Source organism: Spermophilus citellus, assembly GCF_964194105.1.
Source record: "Spermophilus citellus genome assembly, chromosome: 11".
NCBI lineage: Eukaryota > Metazoa > Chordata > Mammalia > Rodentia > Sciuridae > Spermophilus > Spermophilus citellus.
Genome location: NC_138192.1, coordinates 41854285 through 41879336, shown reverse-complemented (window position 1 = coordinate 41879336; position 25052 = coordinate 41854285). Strand labels below are relative to the sequence as shown.

The 25052-nt window shown below is 36.2% G+C and overlaps 1 protein-coding gene across 9 annotated transcripts in view; it reads right to left on the bottom strand.

The window, feature by feature from the left end:
- Positions 1–1630: 1630 nt before the first annotated feature.
- R3HDM1 (R3H domain containing 1) overlaps positions 1631–25052 on the bottom strand; it is a 97768-nt gene continuing 74346 nt past the window's right edge. For 8 of the 9 annotated variants that reach the window (XM_081262408.1, XM_081262409.1, XM_081262410.1 and 5 more), the window contains 6 exons: positions 13416–13519; positions 10631–10803; positions 8080–8224; positions 4436–4518; positions 3906–3990; positions 1631–2964 (listed from right to left, as the gene is read on the bottom strand). In XM_081262408.1, coding sequence (XP_081118534.1) covers positions 2609–2964; positions 3906–3990; positions 4436–4518; positions 8080–8224; positions 10631–10803; positions 13416–13519 — 946 coding nt within the window. In that variant the 3' untranslated portion in view covers positions 1631–2608. The remainder of the gene's footprint in view (positions 2965–3905; positions 3991–4435; positions 4519–8079; positions 8225–10630; positions 10804–13415; positions 13520–25052) is intronic. The other variant, XM_081262414.1, reaches the window with a different exon arrangement.

The following is a 25052-nucleotide window of genomic DNA, read 5'->3' as shown; positions in this document are numbered from 1 at the left end:
CTGATTTCCTCTTAGCTGCCAGCTTTTTCATGAAAGCCTGATTTCTTCCATGAAAATCTCTTTAGTATGTTACATTACAACTATGTTACATATGTTACATAGTTGTAATGTTATATTTCTTTGAGACATATGATGAATTTGTCTCTCCCTTACTTCACAAGGGCAAGGACTTAAGTGGCTTACCATTACTCTAAGCCTAAAATGTTGTAAACTTTTTTAAAATTTTGCACTCTACCATTGAGGTATATCCCCAGCCCAAAAAACATCTCATAAGGACTATATGGCTTCTGGATCTGTGCTATTTGTTCAATCTCATCTCCAAGGAATTTTAAGACATAAAAATCTAGTTGAATTTAAGAAATATTTATGAATTCTACTTTGATCCATGTTCTCCTCTATGTGTCATTCCATTTCCTTGTAAACCTTGATGCAAAACTATAAAAATCAGTAGTAGTCTTGTTGGCAACATCTCTGCTGATAATAGCTTATTAATATTTTGAATTTCTAATTGAAGATCATTGAGCATTTACTTTCAAGAAAAAAAGGTTTCATTCTCCACTAATAGCATTATTTTTCTTTTTAAATTTATTTATTATAAATTTATTTTTTAGTTGTGGGTGAACACAATGCCTTTATTATTTTATTTTTATGTGGTGCTGAGGATCAAACCCAGTGCCTCACACACACTAGGTGAGCACTCTACCCCTAAGCCACAACCCCAGCTCTATTTTTTGTTTTTTAGATGGAGTCTTGCTATGTGGCCCACGGTTGCAATCATCCCCCTCAACCTCCTAAGGACTATAGGAGTGTGCCACTGAACCTGGTTGATATATTTATTCATACTGGCCCAAATTTGGGAGGTTTTAAAAATTTTTTGTTGAGATAGTGTCTCTGTTTCCCACACTGGACTGAACTTAAGTGATCCTCCTGCCTCAGCTTCCTGAAGTAGCTGGGACTAAGAATGTAACACCACACCCAGTTTGTAATGATTTTTGAATTTAATTAAAAAAGATTTCACTAGGCCTTGGAAGTGGTTTCATAATTCCTCACTCATTCTCTTTCTCTTTGACAGGGCTTGTTATTCTGAAAAGATTCTAAGGAAGCTCCAACTTCTGATCTTGAGAGTACAATAGTCATAAGTGGGATGTGCCAGCCTGAGGGGGAGCCCTGGCATTCACTGGGGTCCTGGGGGACTTTGCCAATGCTCTAAAGTGAGTGACACTTAGTATCTTCAGTTTCACAGTAAATTCTTGGTATGGGTAGGAGCAAATCCAGCTGCAGAAAACTTGAAGCTGGCAAACCCCACCTTGCGGGTATTCCAGTCGTGTGACTGACTATGCTTGACTGACCAATAGAGAAAAACATCTGTGAAGCATTTGAGCTAAACTAGACAATTGTGTGTAAAATATATGCTAAAAACAAATTATTTGGGGCTGGGGTTGTGGCTCAGAGGTAGAGCGCTCATCTAGCATGTGCAAGGCCCTGGGTTTGATCCTCAGCACCATATAAAAATAAAATAAAGATATTGGGTCCAACTACCACTAAAAAAAATTATTTATATAACCAAACATAATGATCTATTTTTAGTTGCCTGATTATGTTTTTAATTAAAAAGAAAGACAAAGTGGGCCTATCTTTGTAAACATTTATTCTCTTGAACTGAAAAAGGCTTGCATCAGCACACATTGTACAGCCTTGCAAATTACACAGAAATTGAAAAGAAGGTTCCTTGTTCATAAGTGCAATGAATCTTTATGTCCAGTTATCTGCTGCAAACAATGAAAAATTTTGAACCACTGAAGTTTCCAGCACTCATCAAATGTATTTCCTTAGGTGACAAAAAAACCCACGAGGAGGGGAATGCAGATAAGTGGCATTTAGTTATTGGAGTGACACTTATAAAAGAAAGTGGAAATATTTTCCTGCCTAAGATGATTCCTATTCCCCTTTGAATCTAAGTGGTTTGCTTTAGAGGCATCAAGAACATAATTTACTTTACACTTAACATTCATACTATCTAAGTGAATAAGGAAGGGACCCTATAGGAGAATTCTGTATTTTATGGAAAATGTTTCTGTGTTTAGAGATTCAGGGGAAGAGAAATCTATTTGTGGGCTCTCTTTAGCACCCTCAGGCTCCCAAAGGGATAGTACATGGTTTTGGCTTGGTTCTTCCATTCCTGCATTCTTTTCCCCCCAAATTCTAAGTTGGGTCATACTGTGCTGGTTGTAAAAAGAAATACAGGTTGCAACTGGTTATAATCATTTTGAATAATAATTTGCTGTACAATAGAGCTTTGGATCTGATACAAGAATTCAGAAATATAAAACAAAATAACTATAAAAGTTAGGAGGCATATGACAGCATTTCCTTAGAAAAGCTGCTAACTCTGTATCATTCCGGTGTGGATTCCTATAGTCAGTAGGGAAAATGTGTCTTTCTCCCCCTCTGATTTGCTGGAACACTGGCCTTTCTTCAAAAGCTATAACACCATGACCACACATCCTAGGAGACTCTAAAATGTTAACAGAAGCTCCAAATACCAAGCCAATCAGATATGTGAGAGGGAAGGGGAATCATGGAGGTGAAAGGTCCAAAGGTGGCTCTGTTACTGAGAACTTGCCCTTTCCAAAATGTGAAAGTCATAATGCTTCTTGCTTGTTCTCAGCTTAAACTTGTTAACTGAATTAATTTGTTTCTTCAATGCATTCTGTGCAGCTGAAATGGAGGGAAACGTGGCTAAGACGGTGTATGTAGAGGCCAAGTCACTGGGTTTAGAGCGCTCAGGGTTGACAGTGCTGTCCCCGCTGCCACAACAAAGGGGGTGATGACGTGGCTGGGACTGAGGGTCCCGGAGCCATCGAATCTTGGCGCCAATTTTAAAGAGTTCTCCAAAAAGCTTCTCAGCTTCCATGCGAGTTATTCCATCCGGTAGCTCAGTAATTTCTAAGACCTTCCCAACAACTAGAATGGAAAAGGTAGAATTAATATATCCCTGTTACCAAAAAAGTTAGATAAAAAGTACTGCAGACCCAAAGACAACATAGGTAATGAAGAAAATTTTCTGAAACTATTCAAAATCACAAAATTATAATTGACATGATACTCCTTCATTTATTTACTTATTTTTTGGTATAGGGGATTTAATATAGAGGCACTCTATCCCTGATCTGCACTCCCAGCCCTTTTTCATTTTTCAGTTTGAGACAGGGTCTTGCTAAGTTGTCCAGGCTGGCTTGAACTCACGATCCTCCTACCTTAGCCTCCAAAGTCTCTGGGATTACAGGCATGCACCATAATTATGGCTATTATACCATTATGGCTATGGCCATCTTTTAAATCATTCCTATTCACCACTTAGGCCAGGGGTATGGAGCTAATAGTGCTAAGCTGCTGATCTCAAAGTCCACACTGATAGTTTCACAAGTACATGCAACACTTTTCTAAATCAGGAAATCTCAGGCAAATCTTTTATTGAATTTCATGTTTCCATTGTAAAATAAAGATAACCCTTGCCCTAACCAACCCAGGCTGTTGAGTAGAAGATTAAAGTATAAATGTGAAAGCACTACACCACAGAAAAGCCTAAATGGTTCATTCAGACAACCCCTTTCTCAAACAACACAGAGGCTGCTGAACTCTACCTGCTTCTCTCAGACTCGACTCCTCTCTGTTGCCCTTTCATTGCTCCTAAACCCACCTGCACTTTACTATACATATTCTCCCATCTAAAATGAAGCAGAGTTAAAAGAACATATTCAAGAATCCTAACTTGGAGATTGCATAATTTCCTGGGACATTTTCTATGGGATTATAGGAAAAAGAAAGCCCATTTCTGTGGTGTGATATATTTTAAAACTGTCACCAATCTGTAGCACACATTCACTTGCCCCTCAGGGACATACCTGCTTCTCCTGCTCCAAGGTCTGTGGATGCAGCTTTCTTAGCTTGTCTCCTTCCTCGGTTTCCATGCCTGCTGCCAGACTGACCCTGGAAGCCCACAAATAGTTGAGAAATAAGTTTAATAATGCTGAAAAATGTATTTGTAGTGCTTAAAAACTTAGCACCTAAGTTTTAGGGTTTAGTAAACTTGATTAGGGTTTAGTATTCCTGCAGAAATAAATCAATCCAAGGCTTCTCTGGATCCTGCTCTGCAGCAATGGTATATGATTGCTCACTTGCTGACTCTTTCATAAGCAAAGGTGCCCCAACCCTTAGCCAACTGGCCCCATTTTTGGGTGGTACTAGTGAGCCACTGCTCAGCCAAGTACCACTGCCTTCTCTTGCTTTTGCTCTCAGAGCTAACAGGTATAAATCATTTGGCTGAGACATGCAGCTCTTCTTAGGCAGTACCAACAGGTGTGTTCAGTGCCCCGTATCTGACAAAGGAATATGGGATTCTGTGACAAAAAGGTTATAGAGCTGCCTTTCATACCTGTTGGTTTGGAATGTGCCCATGCAGAACAGTAGGAGGGTTATATTGCAGAGGCTGGCCGAATAATGGATACCTGGCATCTCCTGAAAGTCAAAAACATTTTTACAGTTTTCTCTCCTCAGTTATAATGTACTTCTCAGTTTTCTTTTCTCCCCCTCCCCACCAGAATTTTAGAAATTGTTCAAAAACTAAGATACAGAGGGGAAACATATTTGATAGAGTAAAGCAAGTATAGGTAATTCATGTATTTAAAAAAAATTCCTTTAAAGAGCTGGGGCAAACTTCTAAAAGGATTATGATTAATAACAGTAGTTATGCTGGGCGTGGTGACACATGACTGCAATCCCAGCAGCTTGGGAGGCTGAGGCAAGAGGATTGTGGGTTCAAAGCCAGCTTCAGCAATAGCAAGTGCTAAGCAACTCAGTGAGACCCTGTCTCTAAATAAAATACAAAATAGGGGTGGGGATGTGGCTCAGAGGTTGAGTGCCCTTAAGTTACAACCCCAGTACTCTCCCACTGCAAAAAGAAAAGAAAAAAAAAGAAAAGAAAAGAAAAATAACAGTGCTTATGAAGGATGAGTGGTAGGAACTGGGTGGCAGGAACAGATGGGAGAGAAACTTCTCTATAAACTTTAAACTATTTGTTGTTATTTGAACCATGTCAGTGTATTATCCAATCAAAAAAGTAAGTAAAATTTTAATAAAATTTAAATAAATTTTCAGGAGATAGTTTCATAACACAGAAAAGCAAGGCATAGACTTCTTGCCATTCCATGGGCTCCTTTGGTTGAACAGGTCAAGATTGTTGGGTAGCTCCTGAAAAGGACACACCCATGACATACTCTAAACTCTTGCTGAAGGGCAGGTATAACAAGGGACTAGCACTGAGATCAGAGATGCAATGTTAAATTTTGGAGATGCATAAAACAATAACTATGAAGAAGTCATAATTGAGTGTTACAATAATGAAATTGAACAATAAGGCTCAAAATTTAAAACAGAATAGAGAGAAAGATGCTTAAAAATTCTGGTACCTCCTAAATAAAGATACCCAAGATTTAGTCACATGTAGCGATATTCTTTTCAAATATGTTAAGTTGTGGTCAGCAATAAACAGAGACTCTTTCTTACAGGGTGGGTGAGGCAGTCCTCTGGGGTATCATACTAGATCATGTATACCACCATATATGCAGAAATGCACTTAGGCCATTCATACCAGACTATATGACACATACCATTTCATTTTTTTTTAATGATAAGCTTTCTTTTTCTAGAATATTAAAGTAAAATTTTGTAGAAAATTTGGGAATAGAGAATTACAAAGGAGAAAATAAAAGTGTGTGGCTCATTTTACATGCAAGTACATTTTACAATTCTTTAAAAAACTGAGCTAATTAACATGCAAAATGCACATTTTAATTATTAAATTAGGTAAATTCTAACAATTGTACAAGTCTGTGTAACTACCTGGCATGGTGGCGCACACATGTAATCAGCAACTTGGGAGGCTGAACTAGGAGGATCACAATTTCAAGGTTGGTCTCAGCAATTAAGACCTTCAGAAACTCAGGGGGACCTTGTCTCAAAATAAAAAAAAAAATAGGGTTAAGGGATATGGCTCAGTGGTAAAGCACCCTAGGTTAGATTGCCAGTACCAAAAAAATCTATGTAACCATGATTCCAAAAAGATAAAAGGACATTCTTATTTCCCAAAGAGTTTTCTCTAGTTCCTTTTTGGTAAATTCTCCTTATCCTTTCCTCCTTGGAATTCAACTCAGGGGCGCTATATCACTGGGCCTACATCCCCAGCCCATTTTAATTTTTATTTTGAGACAAGGTCTTGCTAAGTTGCTGAGCCCGGCCTCAAACTTGAGATTCTCCTCCCTTAGCTTCTAGAGTCACTGGGATTAGAGGTGTGTGCCACTGTGCCTGGCTCATTCTTGTTTCAATATTTATTTCCCTAATGACGAACCACGTTGAGTACCTTTTCAAGGGCCTAACAAACATGCATATACCTTTTTTGAAATGTCCATGTTGCTTTTTAAAATCGCTTAATATATTGTGAGTAGTTCTTTTTATTTTAAATATTTATTTTTTAGTTATAGGTGGGCACAATATCTTTTTTATTACTTTATTTTTTTTTATTTTTAATTTTTTAAATATTTATTTATTTTTTTTTTTAGTTTTCGGTGGACACAACATCTTTGTTTGTATGTGGTGCTGAGGATCGAACCCGGGCCGCACGCACGCCAGGCGAGCGTGCTACCGCTTGAGCCACATCCCCAGCCCGGCAGTTATTACTTTATTTTTATGTGGTGCTGAAGATTGAACCCAGGGCCTCACGTATGCTAGGTGAGCGCTTTACCACTGAGCCCCAGCCCCAGCCCAGTAGTTCTCCTTTAAATGATTCTTTAAACCATGAATTTCAGACAGTTGTACAGTATTTCTTCTTCTTTTTTAAAAAATTTTAACATTTTCTATTTTTTTTAGTTTTCGGCGGACACAACATCTTTGTTTGTATGTGGTGCTGAGGATCGAACCCGGGCCGCACGCATGCCAGGCGAGTGCGCTACCGCTTGAGCCACATCCCCAGCCCTGTACAGTATTTCTTGTACAGCTATATTATAACTTATTCCTCACTGTTGAAAATTTAGGTTGTTTTTTAACTTTTCTGCTATAGGAAAAATGCTTTTGTAAATAAATCATTGTGTGCATTAATCTTTTTTAAAAAAATTTTTTTTTTTTTTTTTTTTTTAGTTGTAGTTGGACACAATACCTTTATTTATTTTTATGTGGTGCTGAGGATCAAATCCAGGGCCTCTCATGTGCTAGGTGAGTGCTCTACCGTTGAGCCACAATCTAGCCTCTGTGCATTAATTTTTAAGATAATTTCAGGAAATAAAATGAATGGTCTCTATATTGGTTTATAATTATCTGCATGCAAGTCTGTTCCTCTAAGTAGACCTGAGGGAGAATGATGTTAAAAGATTTTTTCCCTATTCATCACTGTATACCTGTGGCACAGTATGACTTCAACAAACATTTGTTGAAGCCAGGCACAGTGTGGCACGCCTATAATTCCAGTGGCTTGGGAGGCTGAGACAGGAGGACTTCGAGTTCAAAGCCAGCCTCAAAAGCTAAGCAACTCAGTGAGATGCAGTCTCTAAATAAAATACAAAATAGGGCTGGGAATGTGACTCAGTGGTTGAGTGCCCCTGAGTTCAATCCCTGGTACTCAAAGGCAAACAAAAATGTTTGCTGAATACATTTTTGAATTAAAAAAAAATTTTTTTGGGGGGTGGTATTGGGGATTGAACCCAGAAGACTGAGACCCTCCATTACTTATTTAATTTTTATTTTGAGATAGGGTCTCCCTAAGTTGCTGAGGCTAGCCTTGAGTTTACGACCCTCCTGAATCAAGTTGCTGGGATTATAGGAGTACACTATCATGCCTGGCTGTGAAAGTATTTAACAGCAAAAACAAGGCTAGAAGAGTGTCTGGTAAGAAGCAGATTTGCCTGAGGGAAGGTGAAAATGCAGTTTTGTGGGAAACAGAAAAGTAACAGTATCAAGATAAATTACCAAATGATTGGGATTGGATGCATAAAATTCTCTGAAGCTATGATTAGTTTCTGATGCACTTACCCTGCCCAGGGACAAAAGGTCTAGAAAACTGGGGCATGATGGAAAGTGGTGGTCCAGAGGGACGTATGGTTTTCAGGGTGGACAGCTGAGCTGGTGCTGGCGACTGAGCTGGTGAAATAATGGGACTGCTGAGTTGAGGGCTGTGCTGTAATTACAGTACATAGAGAAAACAGGTCAGCATTACTGGGGCATGCTTTTTGCAAATTTCCTTTTGGACAAAATTTCTTCTTCCTCTTGAGTATAAATATGTACTTGTTTTAAAAAACCCAAACATATTTTCCGACTCCCAAAGATCAACATGAGTAACAGACCATTTCTATACATATGCATTCATATATCCATTTTTTACCAAAATGGGAACAGATTAAATTTTACTTTTGAAATTTGCTTTTATACATTGGCAATAATATTGTTGATATTTTTGCAAGCAAGAATATATATACTTATCCCAATCTTTCTTTCCCCCATTAAAAAGTTTAACCTCTCATAAAGAATTCCCAGATTTCCTAAATGATGCTAAAAATTTATTGCATTTGTTTTCTTTCTCCCTGTAAAAATATTCATGAGTCACTTAACAATGGGGATTATCCTGAAAAATGTGTTATCTGGTGATTGTACTGTTGTGTGAACATCCTAAGAGTTTGCTAAGACAGCTAAAATGTCACTAGGTGATAGAAATTTTTCAGTTCCATAGTAATTTTTTTTTTTTTTTTTGCTTGCTATGCTGGGGATTGAACCTAGGGCCTTGTGTATGCTAGGCAAATGCTCTACCATTGAGCTACATTCGTAACTCAAAACTTTTTAATGTATTTATTGTTTTGGCGGTGTAGGATGAAGCCCAGGGACTCAAATATGCTAGGCAAGTGTTTTATGCCATATCCTTTTCCATTATAATATAATATGACCAATGTCATATATGCAGCATGTTGTTGACTAAAACATTGTTATGTGGCACATGACTCCATGTGTGTGTATATAGCATATGATATATATGTGTATATATACCCACACCCCCCCACACACATATACATATATATATTTCTGAGAATAATTCGAGTTGGATACTCTTTCTTTTGCTGAAATAATTAGTGTCTATTTACTAAAAACAAGGACATTTTCTTATATAATCACAAAACCAGGAAATTAACAATATCTTTTTTATGTTCCAAACCTTGAAGCCTAATCCTGTATCCTCAAGACCCATTTTATACTTCCTCTGCACAAATCTTGGCAACCATTATTTTTCTGAGGAGCTCTGGTTCTTTTAGTAGACAATGGCGTTTTGTTTTTTTAAATTTTTTTTTTAGTTGTTGATATAACTCTATTTTTATTTATTTATATGTGGTGCTGAGAATCCAACCCAGTGCCTCACACATGCTAGGCAAGCACTCTATCATTGAGCTACAACTCCAGCCCCCAACAATGGCATTTAAAAAAAAAAAATTTTTAGTTGTAGATGGACACAATACCTTTATTTATTTAGTTTTATGTAGTGCTGAGGATCAGACCCAGGGCCTCTTGTACGTGGCTAGGCAAGTGCTCCACCACTGAGCTACAACCCCAGCCTGATAATGGCATTTTAAAACTACCATCTGGGTAGTAGATATAATCTTATTATTTTTAGTAAATACACTTAAGGGTATTTTTCTACAAGGCCTGGCTCTGGTTCAAATTTTTTGATAAAAGTATTTCAGTGGTGATGATGTTATGTATCTCCTCTTATAAAACATCAAAAGGAAAATAATGATTGGCTGATCCACTTTTAGTAATGCTGTAAATGATCAGTGAGTATAATTGATCAGTAGGCTCAATGTTGTTTGCCTAATTCATCTACTTTAAAGTCTTTCATGAACTTTCTACCTAAAAATGATTTTAATATTGGCTAATGATTTTTTGATTCATTATTTTTTATTTGTTCTAATCAGTAATACATGATAGCAGAATGCATTTGAGTCATTATATACAAATGGAGCACAACTTTTCATTTCTCTGCTTGTACATGATATAGAGTCACACCACAGGTGCAGTCATTCATACATATATCTAAGGTAATGATGTTGGCCTCATTCCACCAGCTTTCCTACCTGATCCATTATTTTGATAGGGCTCTAAAATGTCAATTTTTCTGATTCTACCATTGTTTTTGTACTTATTAACTAGATTCTTCTGTGAAGAATGTTTCTTCATTGACTATCTAGTTACACTAAAATATAGCTCAAGGGGGAATGGTAGTGTAAGTGCTCAATTTTTTTTCTTTAGAAAACTTTAGATCTAATTTATTTGTTATTTTTTTTCCTGAGCTGGGTGGGCTTCATGCATACTAGGTAAATTCTCTACTACTGAGCTACACCCCTAGGTCCTTCTGATTTTTTAAACTTTATCCAGAAATTGGCAAATACTATTTGAATACTGAAATAAATGTCTGGATGTAGAAAATGTTCAAAATTCTCTGTCTGAAAGAATTCCAGATTCAGTGTCAAGGCACAAGTTGATCTTACATGATAAAAAAAAAAGCAAAGTTTCAAAGTGATAATGAACAAAAGCATCTTACCTGGACAATATTGTCTACATTGCTAAATTCCACACACTTCTGCCCTCTCTGATGGTCACAGTAATATTTATTTTGTTTCCACTGGGGAGGAGAGTGGGCACGAGATTGGGGATTGTTTGGTACGCTGAGCTGCATCATCACCATTCCTCCACCAGGTGGTGGTGGTGGCATGGCTGAAAATCAAAATTAGGACACTACAATCAGTATATTAGCTGGTATCTCTGATCATTAGGATAACAGCAATGATTTCACATTTCTGAAAATAATTTTACTATTAGATATGCAAGCCAAATTAAAGGCTTGTAGCTATGCTACAAGCATTATGTATTTCAAAAGACATTAAAATGAACACTCTAGGGCTACACAACTCACTTAACCTAAAAATAAAGGCCTATATTACTTAGGAGAGCCTAATTACCCCAACAGGATCTTACGTACAGTATTACAACATACATGATCTACAAAAGTTGCTAGTTTTTCAAATAAATTAAAAAAATAGGCATTCTAAATGAAAAACTTTGCAAAAATTTAATACTCTTAAGAAACATGGACAATAAAGCATCATCTGTATAGAGAATGAATTAGCAGAAAAAGTTTGGGACATGAGGTCAGAGAGCACAATTTTAGTACTCTGAAATATCCTTGGACTTCAAGAAAATTATTTCATCTCTTTTCTCACCTGAGAAAGGAGGCTAGGAAGGCTTCCCTGGATGACTTCATAGAGTTGTGAGGATAATGTGTATGTTAAAACACTTTGCTAACTGTACATTACAGATAATTGAATTATTATATCTGTATCTCCCTATCTTTTTTTAAAGATTTTTTTTAGGTGCTGATAGACCTTTATTTTATTTATTTATATGTGTTGCTGAGAATTGAACCCAATGCCTCACGCATAAAAAGCAAGTGCACTACCGCTGAGCAGAGCCCCAGCCCTGTATCTCCCTATCTTGATTTATGTCTCTAGTGGACAGGTACTGTAGCACAACTGGTATCAAGCAAGTACTTCACCTGATGCTGACCATAGATTTGTGAGTTAGAATTTCATGTCCTGATACCAGAACATTAGTTTGTACTGTTGTGACCATAAAGATGATTTCCAGTTCCCTAGATATAGAACTAACTTGACTGTCTAAACAACTAGGGGAAAGGTTGCCTCCTTCGAGACATCTCAAGGTTTTCCTCGGTCAAAGTGGTTTATGCCAGACATAGCCACTATTAGTCATTTACTGATGATCAATATTTATTGCTTATGTTTTTTTCAGAAGCTTATATTTGTCAATAAATCATTACATAAAATCCAATATAAAGATCTGTTTAGGGGCTGGGGAGGTGGCTCAAGCGGTAGCGCGCTCGTCTGGCATGCGTGCGGCCCGGGTTCGATCCTCAGCACCACATACCAACAAAGATGTTGTGTCCACCGAGAACTAAAAAATAAATATTAAAAATTCTCTCTCTCTCTCTCTCTCTCTCTCTCTCTCTCTCTCTCTCTCTCCTCTCTCACTCTATCTTTAAAAAAAAAAAAAAAAAAAAAAGATCTGTTTAAGTTTCCCTAGAAGAAAGAAAAAATTTTCTCAAAGACTGGGAAAAGCCCTTGTAAAAAGGTGTTTTTTTTTTTTTTTTTTTTTTGAGTCAAACTTTAAGGATGATTCTTAGTTAAAAAAAAAATTGCTGTGAAAGATTCAGGAGTAAATTATATTGTACTTTTGTGTGTGTGGTGCTAAGTATTCAACCCAGAGTTTTAAGCATGCCAGGCAAATGCTCTACCATTGAGCTATATCTCCAACTCTCAAACTTTAAGGATAAGAAAGACTTGGGCAAGCAGAAAAATATGGTGAATGGGCAACAGGGCAGAATGACGAACAGGTGCAAAAGTTCGTTTAGCAAGAAAACAAAGTTTTGTATGACTTGAATGTATATGTATAAGTAGGAGGCTTGTTTGAGAGGGAGTTTACATTGGGAATCTACTCAGGTTTTTTGTTCTGAGGATGGCATGAAGAGATTTCTGTTTCAAGACAATCATTTTTGAGATTCCTGGTATGTGTTTTGGGGAGGAGGAAAACTTGGAAGCGAGGAAAACATAAAGTAAGTAAAACACTTAAGAGTAAGAGATTACTGCAAATAAGATATGGGGGATGGGGAGAACAAAACTGACCACTTAGCAGTAGTGGGGAAGGAGAGAAGGTATCAGGTTTGAGGAAATAATGACTTAATGGGCTGGGGATACAGTTCAGTGGTAGAGCATTTGTCTAGTATGTGCAAAGACCTGAGGACCATGTCAATATAGCAAAAAAAGAAAGGACAGAAGACAGTAGAAAAAAAATAATTATGATTCTGAAATTTCTGTTTGGTCACTAGTTGGAGGGTGAGGTAAAGTATGTAAAAAGAAGAAAATACTGAGTCTAATGTGTCTTTGATATACCTGGGTAGGATGTTCAGTAGGCAGCTGGTTACATGATCTTAGCAGAAATAAGATTTGTGAATTGTCAGCAAAAAGCAGACATCTTTAAGTCTCAGGGCTGGTTAGATTATCTAAGGAGAGCTTGGAAAGTAATGAGAAGAGGGCCTAGGAAAGGACCCTGGAGAATGTCAATCAGGATAGCAGAGGTCATAAAGGAAGGCGTGGAATACATGCCGTAAGTTTGATTCAGCATGGCACTCAAACATCCAGACTATATCCAAGCACAAGTTGAGAACATTTTTGTAGAAATACCAAAGGACATTAATTGAACTATTTCTCAAATAGACAAACTATTACCTGCTTTTTTCAGTAATCTATTCATACCTGCACACTGGTGGCCTTGAAGCTGCTGGGAACTGCATGGTGAAGTAGTTTGAGGAAACTGTACTTGTTCTGATCCTGGATGTTGTAAGTAGCCTACTGAAGAGCTAGGGATGGGGGGAGAACCAAACACAAAAACAAATCACAATGACAAGATGATGACTGAAGAGTCTTTGAATAAACAATCCAACTAAAAATATTTTCAAATTGGTAGGTAATAAGTCAAACCCAATTTTAATCTTTTCTCTGTAAATTATAATTACTTTTTTGAATAAATATTACTGTATGCTTATGGTGCTGATTTAAAAATATCCAACTCCTAAATCTATTACTCTTATAGCTTTATAAAAATTATTCTAAATGTCTTTTGTATTGTTCAAATAATTATTTTAAAAATAGTAAACTTTAATAAACTTTAAAAAATAATGTATTTGGATCTCACTGAGCTACTTAAAAGAGAATATGCAATTTGACACTATTCAGACTCAAAAGTTATTTTATTTCTTGGAAAATGAACCAAGAATAAAGGAGGCAACAGAACATGTTCTAATGTATTCTAACATAAATACTAAAAATAATAAAATGCAATTAGTATAGAACCATTAAATTTGGCTATACTTTTGAACAGCCAGTCTTTGAGACTCAAATAAATAAGGTTTGTCATAATATGTCTCTATACAGTTTCCTCTTTTCAGCAAATTCTTCCAGGATAGTAATTTAAAGTTATAGAATAGTACATAATTTGCAAATTATCAGGAAACTTAATATATATCTAAATCCCCATTAGCTGTATCTTTTTTTCAGTCTTTTCTTTTTACTAAGGGAGTTTTTATTTAATAAAGCAGCATATCTTTTCTTTTGCAGTACTAGCGATTGAATCTAGGTGCATTTTATCACTGAGTCATATTCCCAGTCCTTTTTATTTTTTTGAGACTAGGTTTTACTAAATTGCTGGGATTAGAAATGGGTGCCACCATGCCTGGCAAAAACATTATTTCTTAACCAACTGAAATATTTTTTGTACTTGTATCTCATGTAATTGAATTAAAAATTCTATTTTAGATCCCTCTATGAATGAAATACACAGAATATAGGGAGACATTTCAAATGACACCATGATGATGCAACCAGTCAGATTGAGGTTATGGAAACTCTAAGACAAATGTTTAAGAACACAAGCAATACTTAAGGGATATGTTTGATTTAAATAAGATATTAACTGCAAAATGTTTTAGGATGTGTCATAGTATATTTAGGGATACCTATACTGAAATACTTATGAATGAAATAATAGGATACTTGGAATTTATTTCACAATAATATGGGAGGGAGAGGTAAAGATTTAAATAAAAATAGATTAGTCATTAGTTGATAACTGTTGAAACTGTTAGCAGCTGGGGGGGGGGGTCAGTACACTTTCATTCTTTTTTGTTTATTTATTTAGGTGGTGCTGGGGATTGAACCAGGACCTCACACATATACCTCACACATACTAGACAAGTGCTCTACCACTCAGCTATATCCCCATTGACTTTCCAACCCCTGTTCATATTTATATATGTTTAAAAATGTCCAGAGGTTGAGGGGTATAGCTAAGTGGTAAATCATATGCTTAACATTTCTAAGGCCCTATGTTCAATCCCTATCACCATACATAAAATAAAGTCCATAATAAAAGATTAACAAAGAATTGTGTAATTTAGGCCAGGTGGACAATTCCCCAATTAATATGAATTAAAAGATTTTGCTTGGAGCTGGGGTTGTGGCTCAGCAGTACAGCGTTCACCTAGCACATGTGAGGCCCTAGGTTCAATCCTCAGCACCATATAAAAATAAATAAATAAAATAAAGGTATTGTGTCCAACTACAACTAAAAAATAAAATTAAAAAAAATTTGCTTCTCTCTCTCTCTCTTTTTTGTTAAAGTGAGAATTACTCAGTACAGTTCAATAAAAGGGAAAAAGAAAGGAATGTAAAGGGAGAATTTTATACAAAGTGATTTGGGTACTCAATATGAAAACAGTATTTTCTGAATTTGGTAATATTATGATTGGAATATATGAGTATTAGCTACCAATGGAAATAATACAGCTTGAGAGTCTGAGAATGTGCTCATACTGAGGAAAACAGACAGTTCTCACTGGGTAAAAGGTGTTTTTTAGTCTTTTTTTCCCCAAACCATGTAAACAGCTCTCTTGGGCCAGTGCAGAGTCCCTTACTCTGATTTTGTTCACTAGGCACATGCTAATATGGCTTACTCAAGTTTGAGACATATGGGGTGACAGGAAACCACCCAGAAAAGAGAAGAGAATATTCAGGTCACCGAGGTGAACAATATAATCCATATTACTAAATTATAGACTACTATTTCAGTTTAGTGCTTCAGTAGGTTTTCATTTTAGTTAGTGTAAAACATTTTTTTCTGTGTGTGTGTGTGCGCAAAATTATCCTTAAGTAAATGAGTACAAATCAGGTTTCAGAATTATAAAATTGAGTTCCAGGTTCCTACTAATCTCCCCCAAGAACAATTAAAAGCAAACAGAGTAGGCAATGAGCCACAATTTTAAATCACTTAAATATTCTAGAAAATAAAATAGCATAGGGCTGGAGATGTGGATCAAACGGTAGCGCGCTCGCCTGGTATGCGTGCGGCCGGGGTTCAATCCTCAGCACCACATACAAAGAAAGATGTTGTGTCCACCGAAAACTAAAAAATAAATAATAATAATAATAAAAAAAAGAAAATAGCATAGAACCTGGCCTTTAAAAAATGCCATGCTCTCTTTTTTTGTGGCTCATTGCCTTGCATGCATGGAACACTGGGTTTGATCCTCAGCACCATATAAACGAATAAAATAAAGTTATGGTGTCCACATACAATTAAAAAAAAAAAAGAGTGCTTAGCATGCTTGAGGCTCTGGGTTCAATTTCCAGCAATCCTCCCTTAAATAAAAAGGAGCTTTGAACTTTTTCAGTATTTAAACAAGTACTTGCATAAGACCCAAAAGAGTTCATGTTACACATTTTATGGAAATATGTCTTTGGCTTGAGAAACTGGAGGGCAGGTATCATCAAACAAAATCAACTATAATGATGTCTCTGGTGCTCCTGGAGAATGAGTGATTTTGAGAAGGGCCATATTCTGACAGCCCACTAAGACAAACCAGCCTTCATTGGCAGCTGCATTAGTGGCCCTGTTGGATATCACTTTAGTGGCTCACTGAAGTGGTAGAAGATATCTGCCAAACAATAATTTTAGTTTTAGTACAGTTGATATCCTATGTTGCTCTTTCGGGCAATAGTTTAGTCTCTTCTTAACTCTGTTCCTAGACTGACATCATAAAACTGCACTGACATAAAGAACCATGCTCACCTGTCTATGTAACACAGCTAAAGAACACTTGTCTTATTCCTCTGATTGCCTCCTCTCATTTTAGAAATAACAACTTAAAAAAAGAAGCCAGAATAATATCATTTCATACTTTTTTTTTAAAAAAATATTTATTTATTTATTTATTTTAGTTCTCGGCGGACACAACATCTTTGTTTGTATGTGGTGCTGAGGATCAAACCCGGGCCACACGCATGCCAGGTGAGCGCGCTACCGCTTGAGCCACATCCCCAGCCCCATACTTTCTTAATATAAATTTCACCTATTGTAGAATAAGTGATATGACAACATGAGGAGTTCTGATGACTTGTACCCCAGTGAAACCATGAAATTGGCAAACAAACAAACAAGACAGTCTTCCTTACTTTTTCCTTAGTCTGTCTTTCTTTTTTTCTTTTTGGTAGGATTGGGGACCGAACCTAGGTGCGCTCTACAACAATTTCCACATTCCTATCCTTTTTTATTTTGCTAAGGCTGGCCTGTCCTTGAACTTATGATCCTTCTGCCTTAGCCTCTGGAGTTGCTGGGATTACAGGTGTGCACTATCATCCCTGGCAATATGGTTTTCTGCATGAAGGTTCTATACATTTGTGAAGCTATTTTTAAGCATTTGCCTTTTAAAACATTTTCTGATTAAACTTTGACATTTCATTTTCAATATGCTACTCTGAACAGGTTTTAAAATAATTTGGTGTGAGTCTACCTTTAATTCTCAGTTAGATGGCATGTTACTGGTACAAATATACTTATTTTAATGATCTGTTAGTTATACAGCTTTCTCTTTACTTTAAACTAATCTCTGCTTAATTTATCTGAAAAAAGCCCAAGATTATTTTATAGCTTTACTGAGGTAAATAAATTGATGGAAAATAAACTGCAAATAAAGTGTGCAATCTGATAAACCACCAACCCTGAAAATTTTGTTCACTGGTAATCCCACTGTCCCTTTTCCCCCATTGACTCTTCCCAGCCCCCTGGCACCAGGCAATCACTGATCTGTTTGCTTTCACCAGTGATTAAATTGCATTTTCTATCCTTTTTGAATAAATGGAAAAATTGGTATCCATATTATCTTTTTTAAAAATCTGTCTTGTGGGATTCATTCATCCATTTTGTTCTTATCAGTAGATAATTCTTATTTTTTTGGTACAGGGGATTGAACTCAGGGGCACTCGACTACTGGGACACATTCCCAGCCCTATTTTGTATTTTATTTAGAGACAAGGGTCTCACTGAGTTGCTGAGGTTGGCTTTGCACTCCTGCCTTAGCTTCCGGAGCTACTGGGATTAAAGGCGTGGGACACTATGCCCAGCTTAATTCTTATTATAAAGAATATTCTACTGATAAATGTAACAAATATAATTTGTTTATCCATTCACCTGTTGTTGGACGTTTGGGTTGTTTCCAGTATCCATTTGTCTTGTTAAATACCTAAAAGTGGAATACTTGGATCAGGTGGCAGGTATATATTTAACTTTTTAAACTGTTTTCCAAAGTATTATTAAGTTTTGAGAATTCTTTTTTTTAAATTATTTTTTAGTTATGAATGGACACAATGCCTTTATTTTATGTATTTATTTTTATGTGCTGAATATGGAACCTAGTGCCTTACACATGCTAGGCAAATGCTCTACCACTGAGCCACAATCCCAGCCCCTGGTTTTGAGAATTCTTGATATATTCTCCACAGAAGTCCTTTATCAGATACTTTGATTATTTTAGTTATAGTTGGGCACAATATTTTATTTTATTGTTTATTTTTATGTTTCTGAGAATCGAACCCAGCGCCTCACACGTGCTAGGCGAGCGCTCTACCACTGAGCCACAACCCCAGCCTCAGATACTTTGATTTTTAAGCCAGTGTATCACTCGCCTTTTCATTTTTATTCTTCTTTATATAGCTAATTTCTATTTGGAATTGTCTTCCTCTTAAAAACTTCCTTTAATATTTCTTGCAGTACAAGTTGGCTGGTGATTAGTTCTTTCAGTTTTTGTGTGCTTGAAAGTATTTTACCTTTGTTTCTGAAAAACATTTATACTAGTTCAGAATGCTAGTTTTTTTTTTTTTTCCTTTTCTTCACTATTTCAAATGAAGGTACTACTGCTCCATTGTCTTCTGGCTTAGATTGCTTGTATTGTTTCTAACTAGAAGTCTGCTGACATTATTATCTTTGTTCTTCCATATGTAATATATTCCCTCAATACCTGCAGCCGCCCACCATGGTTTTTAAAGTTTTTTCTTTTTTTTTTTTAAACTAGGGATTGAACCCAGGGGTACTGTACCACTGAGCCCTCTCATTCTTGGTGCTTTCCGAATGGATGCCAGGCTTTGGGAATTTAACCTTGTTGGGTATTGGGCACTCTTATATTTTATAACAATATTTTAGTTTTGTTCTGGACTACAGTTAAATTACATGAAAAAGATTTAATCCTTTCAGATTTTTCTTTTATGCTTTTAAGGCACAACCAGGGCAGTTTTTAATCTAGGACTAATTTCCCACCACCACCTTTTAAGTATCCTACTTGTGTTGTGTGTTATGAGGTTTTTGACTCTGACTAATAGGAATACAAACTATTCCTGCCCTGGTGATCCTTTTGAGTGCTTCTTTTCTTGGCACCGGGTAGGTTTTGTGCACTTATGTGTGCAGGTATTCAACTAAGTCTGAAGAGGGTCCCTCTGTGAGTCTCCAAAAATCTCTCTGTAGCTCTCTTCTATTCCTCTGCCCTGTAAACTCCAGCCATTTGGCTTCCTTGAAGTCCCAACTTCATCCCCTAATTTAGAAAGACTGTCTGCTTGGGTTCCCCTTCTTTGAGCTGTAACTGAGAAATTACTGTATAGGTAGTGAGCAGGGAGAATTGTTTAAGACAATTCTTTTGTTTCTTTTTCTGTTTGTGTCCTTCACTGCCTAATAGTAAATACCTGAAAACCACTGTTTCATATACTATTTTGGCATTTTAGTTAGGTAGAAGGATAAATCCAGTTCCTATTACTCAACTTTGTCTCAAAACAAAGGACAGGAGGATGTAGGTATCCTTCAACATATCTCATAATATCACTGACTCCAAATAAGATAGAGAAAACAGTCACTTACCATGCCCCAGAAATTATTCACAAAATAAAACATTCTCAGGAAATGCCAGAGAGAAACTTCCGACATAGACCCCTTCTACTTCCTAAAGTAGGCTGAATTATCTCAGAGGACTGCTTGTTATTTAGGTTACCTGTGGCCTGAAGAAATATCTAACGAAGGGCAAGTTTGTGAATAGTCATTCAAACTCATGGGCAGTAAAGGAAAGTCACTGTGGATTAAAAAGAATTTAGAAAAGCTTAAAATTTACTTGAGTGATAGAAGCTATAAAATCCTAAATTGAAGAATTCAACAGTAGAAAATGATGATTTAGAGAGTTCTTTTTTCCTGTTTTTTTTAAAAAAAATGCTTTTCATTATCCCATTACATACTTTATGAATAAATTTTTTCTTCTATTTTTCAAAATAGTCCTCCCCCTGCCTCACTCCTATTCAGAGGGTGCTTTACCACTCAGCTGCATTCCCAGTCTTTTTAGTACTTATTTTGAGACAGGGTTTTGTTAAGTTGCTCAGGGTGGCCTTCAACTTGTGAACCTCCTGTCTCAGCCTCCCAAGTTGCTAAGATTATAGGCATGGGCTACCATGTCTGGCAGTAATTATAATCTTTTACCCATAGACTTGAGGAGCTGTCTAATTTGTTATTTTCTTCTTAAGAGTCCTTTACTTTCTACATACTATCTCAAAAATTACAAATGACATCATGTGGTCATATTCATTTTTTTCCCCTTAATGATCTTCCCCCCCAACAACATCTGACTGTCAATCTTTGAAATCTCTTTCTATGTTGGTTTTTATATATCCTTTTACTGGTGACCATATCCCTTTGATTTGTTTTTGTTGGCTGTCCATCATCTAGTATAGGAGTGGGCAAACTGGCATGTGGGTGACATCTGACCGACTGCCTTCTTCTGTATGGCCTAAAAGCTAAGAATGGTTTAACAGATGAACATTTGATGATAGGGAATGCTGGCTTTGAACAACAATTAAGAAATATTATCTGCCATTGAATCCATTCTTCTCATTAGCAGTGCTGGGGACTGAACTTGGCTTCATACATGCAGGCCAGCATTTAATCAACTGAGCTACAACCTAGCCTAGAAAATAAAATGCTCAATAAAAATAATTTCTGTTGAAGTTCATATATATGTGTACTCTGAAAACTGAGTGAAGTACACTAAACCTATGAGTGATTATCTCTGGGTACTGAGGTTATAGTTGATTTGCTTTTTCCCATAATCAGAATGACCCAAAAAGGCAAATAAAGAAAAGACTGTTTTAATTAAGAAACAAAATACAGAGGTGCAGGAGAAATACTTTGGATATTTTCATCAATAGAAACTCATTTGAAAGGCTGAGGAAGTACCACAAATACTTTAAACTTTACTTATGCATAAAATTGAACAGCTTTTTTTTCTTTTTTTTTTTAAAGAGAGAGTGAGAGAGAGAAAGAGAGAGAGAGAATTTTAATATTTATTTTTTAGTTATTGGCGGACACAACATCTTTGTATGTGGTGCTGAGAATCGAACCCGGGCCGCACGCATGCCAGGCGAGCGCGCTACCGCTTGAGCCACATCCCCAGCCCCAAAATTGAACAGCTTTTTTGCATGAAAAGGCACTTATCCTTCCTCTTCTTTAAAGGTAACTACTTAAATAGTATAATTTAAATCCAAAATACTACTGTTCTCTCATTTTTGGTGAGTTCATAAAAATGAAGTAGGTATAGTACTGTCTTCCCTTCCTTCTCTACATTGTTTTTTGTTACTAAAACTTTACTAATGAATTCTGCTAAAAAATACATCTATTACATCTATTAAAAATTACATTAAAGAGGAAGTGAATGTTTTGAAAAGAAAATGTTTTAGCAAAGTGACTTTTCTTTTTTATTCATTCAATAATTATGTATTTCTTCATCTATTCTGTAAGTGCTACAAAATTATATGTAGGTTATCAAGACAGGTACAATGTAGTATATACTGGTTTGTTCATCCAAAAAAAAAATTTTTTTTTGCGGGGGCTAGAGAAGTAGTTTAGTGGTAGAGTGCTTGTCTGGTATATACAAGGCTCTGGGTTCAATCCCTAGTACCATAATGAGTGGTTAAAAAAATTATTGTGATAAGAACAGTTAACATGACACACATACACACACACACACATTATTATTATTATTTATTTTTTTCCTTTTGCAGTGCTGGGAAATGAGTCCAGGACCTTGTTTGCACTAAGTATGCACTCTACACTGAGCTATATTATCTCCAGCCCTAACGTTTTATTTATTTATTTTTTTTGTGGGGGTGGGGAGATTAGGGTGCCAGGGATTGAGCTCAGGGGTACTCAACCACTGGGCCACATTTAGAGACAGGGTCTCACTGAGTTGCTTAGCGCCTTGCTTTTGCTGAGGCTGGCTTTAAACTCACGATCTTAGCTTCCTGAACCCCTGGGATTACAAGTGTAGAAAATAGTATCATTATTTTAGGTACCATTTTTTAAATTTTTATTTTTCAGTTGTATATAGATACAATACCTTTATTTTGCTAATTTTTAAAGTTTTTTTAATGTTTAGTTTTTAGTTTTAGGTGGACATAATATCTTTATTTTTATGTGGTGCTGAGGATTGAACCTAGGTCCTCATGCATGCTAGGCAGAACTCTACCACTTGAGCCACAACTGCAGCCCCTATTTTTTTTTTTTTAAAGAGAGAGTGAGAGTGGAGAGAGAGAGAGAGAGAGAGAGAATTTTTAATATTTATTTTTTAGTTCTCGGCAGACACAACATCTTTGTTGGTATGTGGTGCTGAGGATCGAACCCGGGCCGCACGCATGCCAGGCGAGCGTGCTACCGCTTGAGCCACATCCCCAGCCCCTGCAGCCCCTATTTTGCTTATTTTTATGTGGTGCTGGGATCAACCCAGTGACTCAAGCATGTTCAGCAAGTGCTCTACCACTGAGCCACTGTACCCTCTAGGTACAATGTTGTACAGTACATCTCTAGAATTTATTCATCTTACATAACTGAAATTTTATTCCTTACTACATTTTATTTCTCTAGGCTAGTTGTTAGAAACTTCCTTTTTTAAATAACAACAGAGGTGAAATTCACCAGAAGATATGGTTCATTCAGTTTGACAGATTTTATTGTTAATAATTATTTCAAAGGAGAGCTGAAGCAAACAAAATACAAAACTGGAAGCTTAGAAATAAAATGAATTCAAGAGAGGTATCAGAAGTAGGACAAAGGAAGCACTAGGGGAATATTAGGAATTAAAAATGAGGAAAAACACATTGGAGAGAAAAACGGGAAAAGTTTTAAAAGCAGGATTTCTTTTTCATAAAGATTCTATAAAGTGTTTTCTTTAACAGAGTTCTAAGAAATAAAGGTTAGTCTATTTTCAAGTTATTCTCTATATGTTAGGCTAGCGCTTTGAGATTAGAGATCAAAGACAAATATATATTATTCTTTTGAGTTTCAAGATAAAAATGGGAAAATAAAAGGTAAAATTGGGGAAAAGACACTAAAACTGAGAGCATTTTGAAGATATCTTATTTGCCCCCCCCTTTTTTTGTGTGGTACTAAGGATTGAACCCAGGGTCTTGTGCATGGTGAGGCAAGCACTCTGCCAAATGAACTATAGCCCCAGCCCCTTGTTTGCCAGTTTTGAGGTCTCAGCAGGTATCAAAATAAATTTCACTTTATACTAAAGACTGAGAAAAAAAAATCCCGTAATGAGTTGTTGTAAAACAAATGACCCTAACTAGTACATTGCTTGCTGAAAGTGACTGGATGTGTGACTTTTATGAGGCTGTGCTCAGCGCTCCTACTGACATGTAAAAACACAATCCAATCTAAATACAAAGATTCCTCTGTGATAACTGAAAGCAAAAATAATAATTTAAATTATACCTTTTCTGCACAAGGAACCTTTGTAAGACAACAAGGTTGCTAAGCAACCCAAGCTAAGTAAAACATTTTTCAAAACAAAGACTTGATTGGTGTTCTTATAGGAATCTTACTTTTTGTACCCTAATAATAGAGCAAAAGTTATTTCAGTCCATTTAGTATCCAGAACATAAAACTGTTTGGATCAGACCCTATAGCTTTGAGTTTAAGATATACTTTTAATCTAACAGAGACATATTATATTGGTTGAAATGTAGTCATTTATACAGTATTGTTAGGACACCGGGTTTCAGATGAATATCTAATAATGACAGAGACATTATGTCTTTACTACAAATGCATAAATATCACTGAGCTTTAGCTACTTGTGGACAGCTGAATTACAGATAAAAATAAGACTATAGAGGGCTGCTTACTGTAGGTTCAGTGGATCTCAATTCTGAATGTCTGTTACAATCACCTGGGGGGCTTACAAAAATAAGGGTATTCAGGCTTTAGATCAGGTGAGACTAACTGAGAAAATGCAAGGTGGTGGATATAACTGGTAAATTTTAATAACTCCACAAGCTATCCTAACATGCTGCCAAGATTAAGAATAACTGAGCTGAAGAGCTAGAATTCACAAAGTAGGAGTTCAGGCCTCTGGGTTAATCTTTTTTCTATGCTTCATAGTTTCTACATGTAAAATAAAAATAAACACATACTCATTCTTTTTAGGACACTGTGGTAAATCAGGTTTTAGAAATGTGAAACCTCTGGGCGAGAAAATTTTGAAGAAAGGTTTCATTTGCATTTCTAAGCTTTCTGTAGTAAAAGTACCAATTTTGTAGAAATAAAACTGCAGGTGGAGAAATGTTGACTAGGCAGGTAGGGTCCAAACTATAATTCTAACGTTTTAGACCACACAGTTAACAAAATGCTTAGTGTCTGGGCATAAATGTTGTTCCTTACTACTTTCAACTTAGCCCTTTCTTATATTAATTTTGCATTATTTTCTGTTTCATATGCATATTTAGCTTTCAAAAAAAAAAAAAAAAAAGAAAGAAAGAAAATGTGTAGCTACCCAAGGACAAGATTATATCCTATCTTTCTTCCATGCTAAATATACTTAAACATGTAAATTATTGCTGGATTAAGTTTTTGGTAACAGAGAGAAAGGCAAAGTTTCAGTGTTGTAAAAGATAAAAGCTATACTTACTGAATTTTATGTTCTTTACTTGAACATCGTTTTTTAATAAGATCTGGCAGACTTTAACAGTGGAAAT